We start from the raw sequence: 20,440 nt of genomic DNA, 5'->3' as shown, positions 1-20,440 counted from the left end.
TCCGTTATTAGTAGAGATTTCTTATGAATATTGTTTTTTGCCAATAATGGCTGTCACCGCATACCTGTGTGAATGTGAAATGGCACATTTTAAACACGTGTTTTTCAGTTACTCTGAGGCAGCCACTAGAGGTGGTATTTTGAATGTTGTTTAGGCTGCAGTCAGTTATAGTCTGCGAATAATCGAGTCTAAACCAGGTCAAACGAGTGGTTGGCTGTATGACACACCATCACACATCTTCACAATCCTCACCTGTTCAGTCCCCCATTGTCCTCACCTTTTCAGTCCCCCATTGTCCTCACCTGTTCAGTCCCCCTTTGTCCTCGCCTGTTCAGTCCCCCATTGTCCTCACCTGTTCAGTCCACCTTTGTCCTCGCCTGTTCAGTCCCCCATTGTCCTCACATGTTCAGTCCCCCTTTGTTCTTCGCCTGTTCAGTCCCCCATTGTCCTCACCTGTTCAGTCCCCCATTGTCCTCACCTGTTCAGTCCCACATTGTCCTCACCTGTTCAGTCCCCCTTTGTCCTCGCCTGTTCAGTCCCCCATTGTCCTCACCTGTTCAGTCCCCCATTGTTCTCACCTTTTCAGTCCCCCTTTGTCCTCATCTGTTCAGTCCCCCATTGTCCTAATCAGTTCAGTCCCCCATTGTCCTCACCTGTTCAGTCCCCCATTGCCCTCACCTGTTCAGTCCCCCATTATCCTCACCTGTTCAGTCCCCCTTTGTCCTCACCTGTTCAGTCCCCCTTTGTCCTCGCCTGTTCAGTCCCCCATTGTCCTCAACTGTTCAGTCCCCCATTGTCCTCATCAGTTCAGTCCCCCATTGTCCTCACCTGTTCAGTCCCCCTTTGTCCTCACATGTTCAGTCCCCCTTTGTCCTCGCCTGTTCAGTCCCCTATTTTGTCCTCACATGTTCAGTCCCCCATTGTCCCCACCTGTTCACTCCGATTGTCCTCACATGTTCAGTCCCCCATTGTTCTCACCTTTCAGTCCCCCATTGTCCTCACCTGTTCAGCCCCCCATTGTCGTCACCTTTTCATTCCCCCTTTGTCCTCGCATGTTCAGTCCCCCATTGTTCTCACCTTTTCAGTCCCCCTTTGTCCTCACCTGTTCAGTCCCCTATTGTCCTCACCTGTTCAGTCCCCAATTGTCCCCACCTGTTCACTCCGATTGTCCTCACATGTTCAGTCCCCCATTGTTCTCACCTTTCAGTCCCCCATTGTCCTCACCTGTTCAGCCCCCCTTTGTCCTCGCATGTTCAGTCCCCCATTGTCCTCACATGTTCAGTTCCCCATTGTCCTCACCTGTTCAGTTCCCCATTGTCCTCACCTTTTCAGTTCCCCATTGTCCTCACCTGTTCAGTTCCCCATTGTCCTAACCTGTTCAGTTCCCCATTGTCATCATTTGTTCAGTTCCCCATTGTCCTCAACTGTTCAGTTCCCCATTGTCATCACATGTTCAATTCCCCATTGTCCTCACATGTTCAGTTCCCCATTGTCCTCACCTGTTCAGTTCTCCATTGTCCTCACCTTTTCAGTTCCCCATTGTCCTCACCTGTTCAGTTCCCCATTGTCCTAACCTGTTCAGTTCCCCATTGTCATCATTTGTTCAGTTCCCCATTGTCCTCAACTGTTCAGTTCCCCATTGTCATCACATGTTCAATTCCCCATTGTCCTCACGTGTTCAGTTCCCCATTGTCCTCACCTGTTCAGTTCCCCATTGTCCTCACGTGTTCAGTTCCCCATTGTCATCACGTGTTCAGTTCCCCATTGTCATCACGTGTTCAGTTCCCCATTGTCCTCACTTGTTCAGTTCCCCATTGTCATCACGTGTTCAGTTCCCCATTGTCATCACGTGTTCAGTTCCCCATTGTCCTCACCTGTTCAGTTCCCCATTGTCCTCACGTGTTCAGTTCCCCAATTTCCCCTTCCATCTGAACAATGTAAAAGGTCCCACGCACCAAGAAAGCAATTGGGTACACATAGTCTACATTCAGTTTCACAAGAACCAAACCCTTCCAGTAATGAAAATAAATGGGAACAACAAACATTGGAGGTGTTCCGTCTTCACAAATAGGATTTTAATGTTGACTCAAATGTGCAGTATTTCAGAAACACAGGTAGTTACAAGTTCCACCCTTTGCCGTAATCAGAAATGTAAATTAACCTACCCAGTAAAAGGTTTTCGTCAGACTATTTTGGTTGGAATACATGACCAATTGATTAATCCACTTGTAACATTCGGATATGAAAGAGATCCACATGTTTCAACTAATGAAGTTGTAATGGAGACGCGTAGGTGGACGTCAGCGCCGTTGAAAACGAGAAAAAGTGTCAGTCTAGATGGCTCACAACATGGAAAGCTGATTTCTTTGAGATCAGGGAAGGGGGCTATAGAAAAATAGAACAGATTCAAGGGAGGAGCCAAAATCAGCAAACAATTTGGACGAAGGCATTGAAAACAAATGTCATTTTTTATTAAATGGATAACAGTTTTTTAGAGACATAAATATATATCGCGAATGGGCAATGTTTGTAGTACGTTCGTCATCCTTAACTGTCATCTCCCCACAGCCACTAACACACCATCACCTTGAACAAATGACCAGTCCAATGTCAGCATAAAATAATGAAACCGACTTCAAATATGTGTACGTTAAAACAGAATGATTTAAGGGTCATGCTATTTAAAAATCCTGAACTTTTTCATTTAGCATCAATCTCCCGGACGTTATTTAGAAGGGCCGCGATCTACTTAATGAAACATTTGTGAAAGAACTGACGCGAACAGTTGTCCTGAAACAACCATCATGGGTGCACAAACGCACACAATACCAGAACATGGTAAATCCTATTTTAGATTATTGATCTGGCAGCTGCCAAAATGTCATACCTAAGCCACACGTAACCTATAAATCTATTTGAGAAATATGTAACAACCCATTACTTCTTTCTCAAATCCACATTCAGCTCGTTATCCAGCCGTTGAAAACAGCCCAGTCGTTAGCATATATTGACAAAGGTACCTGTCAGTCACAATTCTACGTGCGACCAAAATGTGACGACTACATACAGGCCGATGCCCCTGCAAATCAGTCACCAGCCCCGATCGAGTATTCCTGCCCTGAAACAAGGATGGTGCTGTAGCAGCGCGTAGGTCGACCTATTCACCTTCACGTTGACACGTTGCCGACGTGTCAAGCCCTGCGTAAATACTTCTAATAGGAGCAACACAATCTACGGCTTTTTTCCACCATGTCCATTATTATCTAACGACACTACACTAACAACCCCACCAATTGAATACATACTGGGCGACTGTAACAATATTGCTATACATATTTAACTCATTATGTGGTGACAATTTGAATAATAATTGCTCTGCAGGATTACGGTTCTTTCAGTGGGTTAAACTGAATAGACACAGTAGACAGCAAAGATCGTTTTTCTTTATTTACTAGCCTCGTTAAACTTTATTTATGTACATATCATGCTTCCGTTTTAGAAAATGTTCTATAACATCACAAGACAAACATATCAAAGTGTTTAACAACTTCAGTGTAGGTCGCTCTTGAGACATTTCTTTCAGTGAGTGTGTGCAAAGAAGCCCCTTGCCTATCTAGTGTAAAGTATAGCTAAACCACTTATATGCCCCTTTCAAACTAAATTCTCTCACAAACTGGATCGTTTCTGAACACTATTCTATTCAATGTGTACTTTTTAAGTATTCAAGTACGTAGTATTCAAGTATTCATGGAGACCCAGACATAACTGTTTCACTCTTGTCTCCGCCGACTCCCACGATGCACAAGCATTATTTGTTGCAACTGTAAAACGCATGTTTTTACTCTTTAGAAATGTGTGTTGACTGAAGTTTAGTGGGTTTCAGATGTGATATAACGACTGTTTATTGAAGGCATTGGACGTATATAATCAACATATTTAGCTGCAACAAGTGTTGTATTGCGTATACGTTGTTACAGTGGGTTAGTTATAGGATCATAAGTTCCTGTGTTGCATGTGTATTTTGATATGTATTTCAGTACACGTCTACTGGGGCTTTCTTTTTTCCACAAATTTCAACCGTTCCAAAGTGGAGTAATTGATTTGCCCAATCATCCATAGTTATAAATTTCCCATCCTTCAGTTACGCATTGTCCCATCATCCCCAGTTACCTATTGTCCCATCATCCACAATTACCCATTGTCCCACCATCCACGATTACCTATTGTCCCACCATCTAGTTACCCATTGTCCCATCATCCACAATTACCCATTGTCCCACCATCCACAATTACCCATTGTCCCACCATCTAGTTACCTATTGTCCCATCATCCCCAGTTACCCATTGTTCCACCATCCACAGTTACCCATTGTCCCACCATCCACAGTTACCCATTGTCCCACCATCCACAGTTACCCATTGTCCCACCATCTAGTTACCTATTGTCCCATCATCCCCAGTTACCCATTGTCCCACCATCCACAGTTACCCATTGTCCCATCATCCACAGTTACCCATTGTCCCACCATCCACAGTTACCCATTGTCCCACCATCCACAATAAGCCATTGTCCCACCATCCACAATAACCTATTGTCCCACCATCTAGTTACCTATTGTCCCATCATACCCAGTTACCCATTGTCCTACCATCCACAATAACCCATTGTCCCACCATCCACAGTTACCCATTGTCCCATCATCCACAGTTACCCATTGTCCCACCATCTAGTTACCTATTGTCCCATCATCCACAGTTACCCATTGTCCCACCATCCACAGTTACCTATTGTCCCACCATCCACAATTACCCATTGTCCCACCATCGAGTTACCTATTGTCCCATCATCCACAATTACCTATTGTCCAATCATCCACAATTACCTATTGTCCCATCATCAAGTTACCTATATTCCCATCATCCCCAGTTACCCATTGTCCCACCATCCACAATTACCTTTTGTCCCACCATCTAGTTGCCTATTGTCCCATCATCCCCAGTTACCCATTTGACACCATCCACAATTACCCATTGTCCCATCATCCACAGTTACCCATTGTCCCACCATCTAGTTACCTATTGTCCCATCATCCACAGTTACCAACTGTCCAATCATCCAGTTACCTATTGTCCAACCATCCACTATGACCTTTTGTCCCACCATCTAGTTGCCTATTGTCCAATCATCCCCAGTTACCCATTTGACACCATCCACAATTACCCATTGTCCCGTCATCCACAGTTACCCATTGTCCAATCATCCAGTTACCCATTGTCCCACCATCCACAATTACCTTTTGTCCCACCATCTAGTTGCCTATTGTCCCATCATCCCCACTTACCCATTTGACACCATCCATAATTACCCATTGTCCCATCATCCACAGTTACCCATTTGACACCATCCACAATTACCCATTGTCCCATCATCCCCACTTACCCATTTGACACCATCCACAATTACCCATTGTCCCATCATCCACAGTTACCCATTGTCCAATCATCCAGTTACCCATCGTCCCACCATCCACAGCTACACATTGTTCCACCAAACAGTTACCACACATCCCACCATCCAGTTACCTATTGACCCAAACATAAGGTTACCTATTGTCTCATTATCCACAATTAACTATTGTCCCACCATCTAGTTACCTATTGTCTCATCATCCACAGTTACCCATTGTCCAGTCAACATCAACAGTTACACATTGTCCACAGTTACTCATTGTTCCACCATCCACAATTACCTATTGCCCCAATCATAAGGTTACCTGTTGTCCCATTATCCACAGTTACCCATTGTCCACCATCCACAGTTACCCATTGTCCAATCATCCAGTTACCCATTGTCCACCACCCACAGTTACCCATTGTCCAATCATCCAGTTACCCATTGTCCACCATCCACAGTTACCCATTGTCCAATCATCCAGTTACCCATTGTCCCACCATCTACAATAACCCATTTTCCCAACATCCACAGTTACCCATTGTCCACCACCCACAGTTACCTATTGTCCCAATATCCACAGTTACCCATTGTCCACCACCCACAGTTACCCATTGTCCAATCATCAAGTTACCCATTTTCCCAACATCCACAGTTACCCATTGTCCAATCATCCAGTTACCCATTGTCTAACCATCCACAATTACACATTGTCAAACCACCCAGTTACCCATCGCCCCACCATCCACATTTACCTATTGACCAAATCATTAGGTTACCTATTGTCTCATTATCCACAGTTATACATGGTCCCTCCATCCACAGTTATACATTGAACCACCAATCCAGTTACCAAATGTCCCATCATCCACAGTCACCCATTGTCCCACCAATCACAGTTACCAGTTGTCCCATCATCCAGTTATTCATTGTCCCACCATCCACAGTTATCAATTGAACCACCAATCCAGTTACCAAATGTCCCATCATCCACAGTCACCCATTGTCCCACCAATCACAGTTACCAGTTGTCCCATCATCCAGTTATTCATTGTCCCACCATCCACAGTTACACATTGTCCACAGTTACCTATGGTCCCATTATCCAGTTACCTATTGTCCCATTATCCACAGTTACCCATTGTCCCACCATCTACAGTTACACATTGTCCCATTATCCAGCATTACCAGTTGTCCCACCATTCATAGTTACTCCTTGTCCCACCATCTAGTTACCCATATTCCACCATCCACAGTTAACCATTGTCCCACCATCCACAGTTATCCATTGTTCCACCATTCAGTTAACGACTGTCCAACCATCCGCAGTTACCAATCGTCCCACCACCCACACTTACCCATTATCGCACTATCCAGTTACCCATTGTCCCACCATCAATAGTTACCCTTTGTCCCACCCTCCATAGTTGCCCATTGTCCCATCATCTACAGTTACTGGTTGTCCAACTATTCATAGTTACTCATTGTAACAACATCCAATGTTTGAGACAAGACTTTGACAGTCAATAATAAGTATGTCAATTTGAGTAAGTTGATGCTTCCTGTACATCTAGCAGGACTACCAGTCAGTTATCTCCCTTGGATTGAATTGATTGGCCAATCAGTGCCAAGAGATGAGAGTGAGTGTGTGATATGGGTTTATCACTGATTAAACTGTATTGCAGTTACTCAAGGGAGTGCCAGTGTTAATGCTGGAGGACAACCCTGTCACAGGGCCCACAATGAACAGGTCCTGCCTTGATCAGGTCACACAGCACTGGGGGCGGTCAGGTAGCCTTGTGGTTAAAGCGTTCGCTCGTCACGCCGAAGACCCGGGTTCGATTCCCGACATGGGTACAATGCGTGAAGCCCATTTCTGGTGTCCCCCGCCGTGATATTGCTGGAATATTGCTTAAAGCGACGTAAAACCATACTCACTCACTCACTCACTCACACAGCACTGCATCGGTATCTCCATTCAATTGGACATCTGTCCTTAAAGATTTTACCATGATATGAGATGGCTGATGTATATTATTAAAAAAAAGTTAAGGATCACAAGATTTGTTCATATTACTTTTGTTAATCTGCCATGCCTTGCCATGCCAGATTAACGATGGTTATATGAAAGAATCGGGGGATCCATGATTGTTGTTGTTGTTTATTTCATGTTTCCACGAACCTAACTGTTTTGTGTACTATTTGTTGTTTTGCATGTTTTGCTATTACATTCAGAAACATATAACAGTATTCCAGTAATCATGTTGTGCAAAAATAGTTTAATCAAACATTCATGTTCAGTGAATATATACATTGATATGTAAACCTGGTGAGATTGTAGATACTGTTCTTGTTAGAAACAGGAGATATTCCTTGATGAAATGGGGGTTACGGGAGGCCCAGTCATCTAAGGCGCCACAATTCACTGTGCAGAGTTGCATCCCTTGGGCACGCCAGAAACCTATGATTGTGGGTTCGAATCCCGGTTCGCCCCGATTATGTGTCTAGGTTTGTCAGCACCATACCCGTGCTCGTGGGTTTCACCAAAGTGGTAAACGTCTGAGACGTGCATCACTTCGGGCTTTCCTCCAACATGAAGCTGACACGCCGTGATGTAACTGGAATACTTTGCAAAGCGGCGTTAAATCCAACTCACTCACTCACTCCTTGATGAATTAGTGGGATAAAGAGTTAGCTCTTTTTGAAATAGATCTTTGAAGTGTTACACATTTCCATACACAATACTAATGAGTAAGTGACGAGAATGTCTCACAATCTCTGAAACATATTATTTTTCCTTCTGCCCAGCCCTAACTGTAACGCAAAAGGTCATAATGAAGCAAGTCTAGATTTTCCTCAAGTTCTGAATCTCCTCTCTTACTGGGGCTCCTTTTCAATTTGAAGAGTTACAGAGTTAATTCCAAACAAGACACAATCCCCATAAAGTGCCGTCATAATGATTGGAACCTGCCACATTTTCAATGGATGCACGCTGGATTTGTTGTGGCCTGCTTGATTCACTGTGTTTGGTTCCAGTGGAAATGTGGCGGGTTTTAATCTTTATGATGCACACTTTATGAGGATTGTGTCTTGTTTGTAATTTGTGTGGCTGTTTCTATTTAACGTGTGTACATATTGCATAGTTTGATTGCTCTCTGCTGGTTTTCATTGGTAGGCCTGATTGTTCCCTGAGCAATGACGGGTGCTCTGGCTACATCCACATTACTTACTGGCTGTAGAGTGAGTGAGTTGGATTTAACATCACTTTTAACATTATTACAGTTATGTCATGGCGTGTCAGCTTAATGTGGGAGGAAAGCCCGAAGTGATGCAGGTCTCAGACGTTTACCACTTTAGTGAAACCCATGAACACGGGTATGGTGCTGACAAACCTAGAAACATAATTGGGGCGAACTGGGATTCGAACCCACAATCCTAGCGAATCGCGACGCCTTAGACGACTGGGCCACCTGTGCCCCAATATAGATGGAATATAGATGGAACATTCACTCAACCACCCTGGATCTGTCAATGGAACTGTGTGTGCAAATCTAACCAAGAAATGCTTCCAAAATGAATTAAAGCTACAACATAACTGAGCTGTATGAGTGAGTGAGTACCAATGTGGGGAACCGAACCCAGGTCTTTGGCGTGACGAGTGAACGCTTGAACCACTGGGCTACCCCAACGCACCGAGCTGTATTATGGAAGACAAAACATATTTGAGATTATTTTTTCAATAATAAAGCATCCAAAGCCTCACATTTCAAAATCAACTTCACTTTACAAGTCCACATTGTAGTGGAAACGTATTATGTAAATGTCACATTTAAAAATTTAAAAAAATTGTCATGTACAGGAACATTAATTATCACCAGTCACATTTTCACCATTTGCCCTGATAATGATGGATAGTTCTGTGCAATGGATTCCTTAAAGTGTTGATAGCGTGATGTAGGACATTTTCAACAGATGACATATTTGTAATGTCAAACGCTATGAGCAGTAACCAAATTCTGTGGCAACGCAATTGTGGAAATGCCCCCTCAACACCTGTGAAGGTTATTCCAATGCCAAACATGGGTTCAGGCTGAAACTGCACGTTAACTGAATCCTTTGATTCAGACTTTGGACCACACAAAGGTAGCCAGACTGTGACTGACAAATGACAGTGTTGCCAAAGGCAATGTTTTATATGTATGGATTTGACCAACCACAGACAAAAGCCACGATCCGAAAATAAAAGAATTTGTTTTGATTTATTTTTATTTGCCTTACTGATCCTTCTTTGATTGATCATAAAAATAAATTAAAACTTGAGAAATTATACATAATTAAAGGAAGGATAAATTTTAAAAATAATGATTGGTCAATGCATCACATGTAGTCTTTGGCCACCTAAATAATGCAATAACTAGAACAAAGCCTCATCATCAGTAAATACACATATAATTAAAGCTACTGTAGAAAAACTAAACATCCTGCATTTTAGACAGTATTAGTATTAATAATTCTCACTACACAGACTGCTCCAAACAACTTCATGCTTAATAAATATTGAGCTAACAAATTTATGTTTATTTTATATTGACCGACCCAAATTAATATGGTTAGCAAAAATCTGAAACCATATACCGTATTCGACGTAATATTTAGCGCCCCGCTCTAATAAGCGGCCACGGCGGTATTTGCTAATATATTGGCTAGTGAATAATCCCATTAGCACCCCTTCCGATTGATCAATGTTCACAAGACTTATTTATTCGCGTACAATACACAATCGTGTGTTATATGCACCCTTAATTATGTGCAATTAAATTCTAGAAAAATATATCTGTCATACATAAACATTTCAGGCTGTCAGCATAAACCACGAAATTTATCTTTCAACTCTGTTTTTTTCACCAAAATAATTTTCTAATAAGAGCCCCCTATTTCTAATTTTGAGAGCGTCCTGGGCGCATATTATGTCGAATATGGTAATAAAAACATGTAGCCTAACCACCGTTCAAGGACCATTTTGGCACACACCCCTTCCACACAACAGTTCTAGTAGCAAGTTTGGCTGGAGAAGTTTACACATAACATATGGCAAAAAGCAAATAAACATTTCAGATAAGATGAGTTGGTAGGTTGGGAAATTTTTATCAAACTTAACAGAGTTCCTTGACTACTTGCTATGGATGTGAAACTAAGAACAATGAATTCAGTGAAATCTTATGTTTGTTAACCACAAACAGTCTTTATTTTGCTTGCCTAAACACGATGAAAATATAGTAGCGTCAAGCAGCCCTACCTTAATCTCTAATCCAGGGTTGATGAGGTAAAAAATGCCTGTATATCCTGAGGGACAAGTCTCAATGTGAGACATGCTATAAATGACAGAACCTGGACACCCAAGAGGGTGCCTGGTAAACTGTTGTATCTTCATGCAGACAGCCGAGTACTGGAAATCTTGAAATTAACGCGAGCGTGAATTAAATGCGAAAAACGCGAGTTATTTCTTTGCATTAATGATCAACAATCAGACGGCTTCAATGCACATTTTGGATAGCGGAAATACCAAACAGGGTTTATTGAGCAGCAGTTGTAACAAGTATATAACAATGTTATTAAAAGGATAGGAATTACACAATAGGCATCTGGTGAGTTATCACTGTTACCCATTCATATGAAACTAGGCATCATGGACCACTCCAATCGGTGAACTGCTGTTGCTTCATTTAGTTTATTGCCTTTGAACTTCCTTAATGCGAGTCAACAGAATAAACATATAAATTGTGTGTTGTGTTAAGGAGAACACTGTTTGTAATTACAGAAGTGCTTTACTTTGTGCTTATAAGCAGTACTATTTGCTGTTTGATTGGATTAAGGTAAAGATATGTATCATTCCACTGAGGATGGGGTGGGGGGAGTCGCATGGATCTTGAGTCGCATTCTTGGCTAGGGATCAGCAGTCGTATTAATTTGGAGACGCAATAATTTCAAGATATACAGTATATCACACTTGCTGTGTGGTACCTACAGAAGTAACTTATCATAACGGTTGTGTGGTACCTGTAGAAACAACTTATCACAAGAACTGTAAATAATGCAAAACTTGATAATAATCAAGCTTCAAAACATTTGACGTGACGTAAAAAAAAAATATATGTATGAAATTGTGAAAATTGGAAATAATATAGAAAATATCTACAAATCTCTGAAACCATTTTATTTTTTCATTTGTATGTAGTATATACACCTTTTATCTCCTCAAATGTACATGTTATATGTATTTACAACACATCGGTTGCCAGGGATACCAGCTAAATAGAAATCTGTACTTCACAAAAGTCCTGAGTTAATTCCTGTATAATGGCACTTTTTATGGTATCTCAGTTATATGATGGCAGCTTAATATGGAGGAAAGCCCTTGGGTCATAGAAATGCAACTTTTACCACTCTGGCAAAACCTACAACAGGTATAGTTGCTTTTGTTGGCAATATGCTGGTTGTAAAGAATCCACTCTGGGCCAGACAATCCAGTGATTGATACTGTGAACAACCAATCTATGCCACTGGGAAACGATGACATAACATCAACCAAGTCACCGAGCCTGACCATCCAATCTACCTCATTGCCTCTTACAACCAACACAGGTTGCTAAGGGCCTATTTTAAGCTGTAGGTTAAGCCAAAAATATTGATAATTGAGATGGTCAGGCTAAAAGCATCGTCCATAGTCTACAGACATTTTGGCCAATAAATCCACATTTTAGTTGCCTCCCTTCTATACAAACATGAGATATTGAAACCCTTTCCAACATAAAAATTCAACACTGATCACAAAATAACACACACAATATTTTTTCAGCTGATATCCCTAGCAAATAATGTGTAGCATATTTCTGGCACCAAAACACTACCATGCTTTGTCATTATTATAAAGGAGAAAGTCCCTGAAGTCTCGCCACTTATTGCTGTCATCATACAGGTATGTCATGGACGATTTCAAAGATGGCTGGAGAGTGTCTCTCTCATGCTCAAACAACCACAGTACTATTCCCCACACAACTGCAGCAAAAATGGGGAAGGGATCCTTCTTAGGCGGGGGGATGTAGCCTCGCTTCACTCCTAGCTTCATCAGGCCGTACAGAATTCTGGACAGCAGGTAGAGGTTGATCTGCAAGGAGAAGAAACACTGTGTAGGTTACATAGGGTTATGAATAACCGTTGAACAGTATTTTAGCTACAGTGAATGGGTATGGTTTGACAAACCTAATATTGTTTGTTTGTTTGTTTGTTGTTTAATCCCCCTACTTTGATATTCGTACTATATGACAGTGGTCTGTAAATAATAAAGTCTGAACATCGAATCGTACGCAACTGTGAAATGATGATCTGCATCAGCCAAGTCAGCGAGCCTGACCACCTGATCCTGTAAGTTGCCTCTTACAACAAGCATAGGTTGCTGAAGACCAATTCTAATGACCAGATCTTCACTGGGCACAGCTTAAAGTAATATTCCAGCAAAAATATGGGAAACTGGGAACTGCATTCACTGCACCCTGTAGGGAATAGAACGAGGACATTTCTGTGTCTAGGAAACACTTAAATCACGAGGCTCACCCAATGCTCCTATTTCAGTTATTTCACAGCGTGTCAGCTAACTGATGGAGTAAGACCTGAATGACACAGGTTATAGATGAAACACAAATTGAGACCACTGGATCTTGGCAACATTGTACCCAAAGCCCCTGTTTCAGTTATTTCACGGCTATCACCTTATTGTGGGAGGAAAGCCCTAAGAGACAGATATCAGAAGTGAAACCCAAATTGAGACCACTGGATCTTGGCAACATTGTACCCAATGCCCCTGTTTCAGTTATTTCACAGCGTGTCACCTAATTGTGGGAGGAAAGACCTAAGAGACAGATATCATAGATGAAACCCAAATTGAGACCACTGGATCTTGTCAACATTGTACCCAATGCCCCTGTTTCAGTTATTTCACAGCGTGTCACCTAATTGTGGGAGGAAAGACCTAAGAGACAGATATCATAGATGAAACCCAAATTGAGACCACTGGATCTTGGCAACATTGTACCCAAAGCCCCTGTTTCAGTTATTTCACGGCTATCACCTTATTGTGGGAGGAAAGCCCTAAGAGACAGATATCAGAAGTGAAACCCAAATTGAGACCACTGGATCTTGGCAACATTGTACCCAATGCCCCTGTTTCAGTTATTTCACAGCGTGTCACCTAATTGTGGGAGGAAAGACCTAAGAGACAGATATCACAGATGAAACCCAAATTGAGACCACTGGATCTTGGCAACAATGTACCCAATGCCCCTGTTCCAGTTATTTCACAGCGTGTCACCTAATTGTTGGAGGAAAGCCCTAAGAGACAGATATCAGAAGTGAAACCCAAATTGAGACCACTGGATCTTGGCAACATTGTACCCAATGCCCCTGTTTCAGTTATTTCACAGCGTGTCACCTAATTGTGGGAGGAAAGCCCTAAGTGACAGATATCACAGATGAAACCCAAATTGAGACCACTTGATCTTGGCAACATTGTACCCAATGCCCCTGTTTCAGTTATTTCACAGCGTGTCACCTAATTGTGGGAGGAAAGCCCTAAGTGACAGATATCATAGATGAAACCCAAATTGAGACCACTGGATCTCGGCAACATTGTACCCAATGCACCTGTTTCAGTTATTTCACAGCGTGTCACCTAATTGTGGGAGGAAAGCCCTAAGTGACAGATATCATAGATGAAACCCAAACTGAGACCACTTGATCTTGGCAACAAAGGACCATCTGTACCCAATGCCCCTATTTCAGTTATTTTACAGCGTGTCACCTAATTGTGGGAGGAAAGACCTTAGAGACAGATATCAAAGATGAAACCCAAATTGAGACCACTGGATCTTGGCAACATTGTACCCAATGCCCCTGTTTCAGTTATTTCACAGCGTGTCACCTAATTGTGGGAGGAAAGCCCTAAGTGACAGATATCATAGATGAAACCCAAATTGAGACCACTGGATCTTGGCAACAAAGGACCATCTGTACCCAATGCCCCTATTTCAGTTATTTCACAGCGTGTCACCTAATTGTGGGAGGAAAGCCCTAAGTGACAGATATCACAGATGAAACCCAAACTGAGACCACTGGATCTTGGCAACATTGTACCCAATGCCCCTGTTTCAGTTATTTCACAGCGTGTCACCTAATTGTGGGAGGAAAGACCTAAGAGACAGATATCACAGATGAAACCCAAATTGAGACCACTGGATCTTGGCAACATTGTACCCAATGCCCCTGTTTCAGTTATTTCACAGCGTGTCACCTAATTGTGGGAGGAAAGCCCTAAGAGACAGATATTATAGATGAAACCCAAATTGAGACCACTGGATGTTGGCAACATTGTACCCAATGCCCCTGTTTCAGTTATTTCACAGCGTGTCACCTAATTGTGGGAGGAAAGACCTAAGAGACAGATATCACAGATGAAACCCAAATTGAGACCACTGGATCTTGGCAACATTGTACCCAATGCCCCTGTTTCAGTTATTTCACAGCGTGTCACCTAATTGTGGGAGGAAAGCCCTAAGAGACAGATATTATAGATGAAACCCAAATTGAGACCACTGGATCTTGGCAACAAAGGACCATCTGTACCCAATGCCCCTGTTTCAGTTATTTCACAGCGTGTCACCTAATTGTGGGAGGAAAGACCTAAGAGACAGATATCACAGATGAAACCCAAATTGAGACTACTGGATTCTGGTACCAATGGACCATCGGTGCCTCAAGAAGGAGAAAAGGTAATGACAGAGTGACTCAGGGTGTAATACAGCCTTATTAATATCCAGTCATATCATGGCATGTCACCTTAATGAGAGATTAAGGCCCTCATAGACTTGCATGGGCAGTATGAGATATATTTAAATATTTGTTTCAGGGTCTGTAGGGGCACGGGTGGCCCTGTTGTCTAAGGCGCCGCGATTCACTGTACAGAGTTGCGTCCCTTGGGCATGCCAGAAACCTTAGAATAATTGTGGCTTCGAATCCCGGTTCGCTCCAATTATGTTTCTAGGTTTGTCAGCACCATACCCGTGCTCGTGGGTTTCACCAAAGTGGTAAACGTCTAAGACCTGCACCACTTCGGGCTTTCCTCCCACATCAAGCTCCCATGCCGCGATGTAACTGGAATACTGTTAAAAGCGGCGTTAAACCCAACTCACTCACTCTGGGTCTGTATGACAGACTAAACTGCAAGGTGAATGAACCCTTACACAGAATAGTGCAATACCCTACAGACTCACTGACATACCACCTGTGACAACCTACAGGAGTATGAACCCCTCTAGTCTAGATTTGTGCATATCGTCCAACTCCTGAGTTGATAATACGTCACTGACGGGAGGCAAAGAAATCCATTACATCAACAGTTTAGACACTGGAACAAACATCAACTGCCAAGACGGAAGTTCCAATAGAAATCAAGAAAGCAGTTTGGCAAAGCTTAGCACGAGTGTAAATTTCAAGTGAAGCTTTATCCCAAAGCAAGGTCTTCAAGTCTCAACAACCCTGCCCGTTATGACGCAAACATGGTCCATTCAATTTTTCAATCTTTCATCCGCTGTAAACAATTTATGTTTGAGCTGCAGGTTGGCTGTCTGTGTGCCCTGTAGTTCCTTGTGTATTGGGTAGTTTCATCTTTGTACTATTGAGATAAATAGGCTGGATACTGATTGAAAATTTGAATTATTCAACATCTAATTCAACAGCTTATAATTAACTTGAGAGAGGCCCAAAAGAAGGGAAATATTTCCTGACTTCACTAAAATATGATATCAAGGTAGAAGGTGCAAGTCAAGGCTGGGTATGGCATTTTAACCCGCTTTTATAATAATGTCTAAATCAGTCTCTACCATGGCAGCCATATTGAAAATTGGATTTAAATGTCTTGAACAAATTGAGTGTCATACTTGGTGGGAACATCATTTTGTGGGAGCATGGTCCAATCTAATATTCTGCTGCTGACATAAAATATGATTACTTTTCCTCCCCACCTCATATTGACCTATTTCAAAAGATTACTAAAAAAATAAAAACCCTTCTCACAAATATATTGACTTTGTCCATTCCAGGTGAGATGATAGGTCTCCAGCAACCTATGCTTGTCATGCTGAGTTTATTACATGTATCTCAATTGCACCAGATTGTCTAGTACAGATTGGATTATTTACACAATGATGTCATATTGCTGGAATATTGGAGAGTGGAGCATTAAAAAACAATAAACAAAACAATAAAAAACAATAAACAAAACAAAACAAAGAAAACTGCATATTTCCAAAAGGGCATCGCTCCTCCTACACATCAAGTCTTGTACATGCTGGAGGATTTAAAGTTTGTTCCTGAGTGTACAAAACTCTCTGTCCCATAAACCATTGCAAAAGCAACAAAAGGTAAAATTAATCTACGTTCTCTAGCTGAAGGACTTATAAACTATCCCATCTTGCATCCATACTAAAACATTTAGACAGCTTGCACAGGACAAACAAATCACAAGGAAAGATAACAATTTTAATTACCATTTGAACAACTTCTTCTAACCAGATTGAAAATCACCTTACCACCAACTCGGCACATAACAGCTTCTCTTGCCTTTGTTCTATAATTTCAGTTTAGTCTACAGCACAAATGAAATTTAGACTTCGTCTCAATTGGCCCCTGTTTGCATTTAGGGGCTAATGGTGGGAATTTCTAAGCTATACAAGTACCCTGAGGCATATCCCAACTGCTGGCTTGAAGACACTTCTGTTGTCTTTGAACTCAACAAAGTTTACGTAAGGAGAAAGCGGATAGCTGTAAAAAGTTGCCACTCAGGGAAGTAGTGGGCTTCCTCGAGTACATGTATAATGGCTTTCCAGTGGTTCCACCAGCTTGCTAACAATCATTTCACACTTGTGGCCGACACACTGCTGCCAAAACGCATGCTTGTACTCGGTAAACCTCGATCTTGTGAAGTCGGTAAGATATAACAAGCAGCCACATTGAGGATTCCTCCTAAAGGTCAATGGTTATTAATCATTCTGACAGAGTCTTCATGAGAATGAAATGATAATATCGGAATGTTTTTGCAACATTGCAGTCTTCGATGAACAGGAAAAACTCCCAACTATCCAGGGTAACTACTGCATGGTCGAAACATGACAACCTCTCTTTGTTCAGATATATTTTTGAATTCAGTCACCCAAAAATGATTATCGGTATTTAATTAAGATGATAAACAACTTTTGACCTGCTGACTGTGGTTTCAATGCCCCTCGATCTTAATCATTGGTCTGTCAGCACCAGACCTGTGTTGCAGGGCTTCTTGAAGGTGGAAAAGATCTCTCACATCAAGCTGACATGCAAGATAATACTGGAATACTGTTCCAGTCTGTGACATTAGCCACATGTCCTAAGCCTGACTCTTGTAAAATTCTATACAGACTAGTAAGATCAGCTAATCAAATACCATATGATAACACTAAAATGTACAAGAAGTAGTGCCAAGAGCCAAGTTGGACTCAAAAGCCTTTGGCACAGACTGCTGTTCAATTCTGGTTAAACTCACTCTAAGAGTGAAAGAGTGGGTACGGTAACGTTTTTATGCCACTTTTAGCAATGTGCCACCAATATCACAGCTGGGGACACCAGAAACATTGTACCTATGTGGGGAATTGAACCTGGGCCTTCGGCGTAACCCACCCACCCTCACTCTTAAAGGTGGATGCATATATGTTATGTAAACCCTACAGCATGCACTTTTACAATACAGTGGGAATGGGGGTTTGGGCAGGGGGGGGGGGGGGGGGGTGAGGGAAGAAAGTTGGGCGTTGCAGGGGTGATCGACCCCCTTTTAGAATCATACAACTCAAATTGATGTATAAAAAAACATATACCGATAACATCATTTCGTGACAGGTTTTCAATCAAAATACCAATTTATTTACTTAAGTGTTCAACATATGCAAATTGTTTCCTGAATAATGTGCTGGCATTTTTAGGCCACACTTTTTTAATTTTATGTTTTGCAGATTCATTCCAGCTTTTCCAAATAAGGTCAGTTGAAATAAAAACAAAAATAAATAGTGATATCGATCATTTATTTATTCATATGAAAGTCATTCTGCAGTGGAGTTAAAACAGCAGCTGGCTTCTTGAATCACTGATAGTGATGTAGACATGGAATATATATATCATTTTATATATTTTAGTCTATACAACTTGTGGGAGACATAATAAAAATAAATATTTAAAATTTTAATTTATTTCTTTTCCAGCAGAGGTAGGCCCAAAAAATAAAAAATGTGTAGTCTTATTGCACTTATTGTATCTGTATTGGATTTCTTCATGACTCTTCAAGGCAGAGTTCAAATCCCAAGTCCAGAACTTATTCTTGTAAATATTGTTCCTCAGTAATACTTTGTCCAAATGATACAAAAATCTGCAATACAAAAATGTTGGCATACCTTAGCACCGGTTGCCAAGTTTCTAAAAACATCCCTGCTCACTCCAAGTTATCTAAGACAAGGCTCCGTCCACCAGAGGATCTCGGCTCTTGATAATGTCAGCACCACACAGCCACATCTTGGTGAATGGTGATAAAATATGGATGGTAAAGACAAGGATATATTATTTTTTCTTTTCCTAAGAGGGGGTACCTTTCATCATGAAAAAATATCTTCTCACAATCAGGAATTCTAATCAGCCAGTAACTCCTAATCAATCATTCCACAGCTCTGCTTTGGGAAAGCATTTTAAGGAGCATAACGAACTCAAGGCATAGAGAAAACGGACTTTTTAAAATTAACAATCCATGGAGTGAGTAAATAGGAATTCATTTTGTATTATATAAGAGCTTGTATCATGGTGGCCTGTAAACTAATTGAATCAGGGCCAAACAAACAATCTCTGATCTTGAACTTTATCTTGACAGAGCAGCCATTGTGATAATCCCATGATTGTTGTTATGACAGTCAACACAAGGAGTACAGAAGCACAGTGTTGTGAGGTAAGGTGAAATTGGGTTTAATGTCGCGTCAAAGATTATTGCACTTATATAGCGATGTGCATGCACGTGTGTGTCTATGTGGCTGCTTGTACTAGTCCGGACTGATGCCGATTTATAGTTCTAGCTCACTGAGACACCATGCCACAGTTAAACATGAATACCCCACTCAGACACAGTATACTGACCGAGCTGACCAGCCCTTGTTTTAGCCCCTTAATGCCGAGCGCCAGACAGGGTAACAACAAGTACCATCTTTTAAGGTCTTTTGGTATGAAGCGGCCAGGGATCGAACCCCGGACCTTCCGCTCTCTGGGCGGACGCTCTACCTCTAGACCACGGAGGCGGTCCACAGTGTTGTAATAAGACAGAAGAAACCCTTTGGATTTTTTAAAGCGAGTGAGTATGGTTTTATGTCCCTTTTAGAAATGTTCAAGCCATATATTTTTAGTCTACAATATATTGTGTCACTGATTAAATCTAACAAATTTCTGACTTTCACAAAAAGCTTAACTCCCCAAATATCTCCCGTATCATACACAGGGATGAAAATGGTTATCATAAAAAAAGCACACACTGAAAGTTAGCCAGGGCGTCTGGGGGACTATATCATTTATGCACATATTGTTATGGCATGTATCTTAGAAGTGACCCTTGACAAAATGAAATCCACAGAATTCCTCAGATCCATGAAAAATTCTCATACCTGTGTATAAATAGTTTTGTAAAATAGTGCATTAATATGTAGTTAAAAACTAATACTGCTAGAGATGTCACTAAGATCCTTCATTGGGAAAATTGAGAAAATGTAATCCCCAGTGTCCTAATAATTACAAAGCTTAGAAAATAAAAACAATAATCCTCTGAATAAACAGTAACAAAATAGTACCACTTTAAAAGTTCTGAAGGTAATTTGCATTTAATAT

At 41.5% G+C, this 20,440-nt stretch overlaps 1 protein-coding gene across 1 annotated transcript in view; it reads right to left on the bottom strand.

Moving 5' to 3' along the window:
• Positions 1-11,651: 11,651 nt before the first annotated feature.
• LOC124113677 (peroxisomal membrane protein 4-like) overlaps positions 11,652-20,440 on the bottom strand; it is a 39,260-nt gene continuing 30,471 nt past the window's right edge. The window contains exon 4 of the mRNA XM_046474147.2: positions 11,652-12,617. Within this exon, the coding sequence (XP_046330103.2) occupies positions 12,357-12,617 (261 nt within the window). The 3' untranslated portion in view covers positions 11,652-12,356. The remainder of the gene's footprint in view (positions 12,618-20,440) is intronic.

Source organism: Haliotis rufescens, unplaced genomic scaffold, assembly GCF_023055435.1.
Source record: "Haliotis rufescens isolate VD_foot unplaced genomic scaffold, xgHalRufe1.0.p SCAF_6, whole genome shotgun sequence".
NCBI lineage: Eukaryota > Metazoa > Mollusca > Gastropoda > Lepetellida > Haliotidae > Haliotis > Haliotis rufescens.
This window is presented reverse-complemented; position numbering and strand designations above follow the sequence as displayed.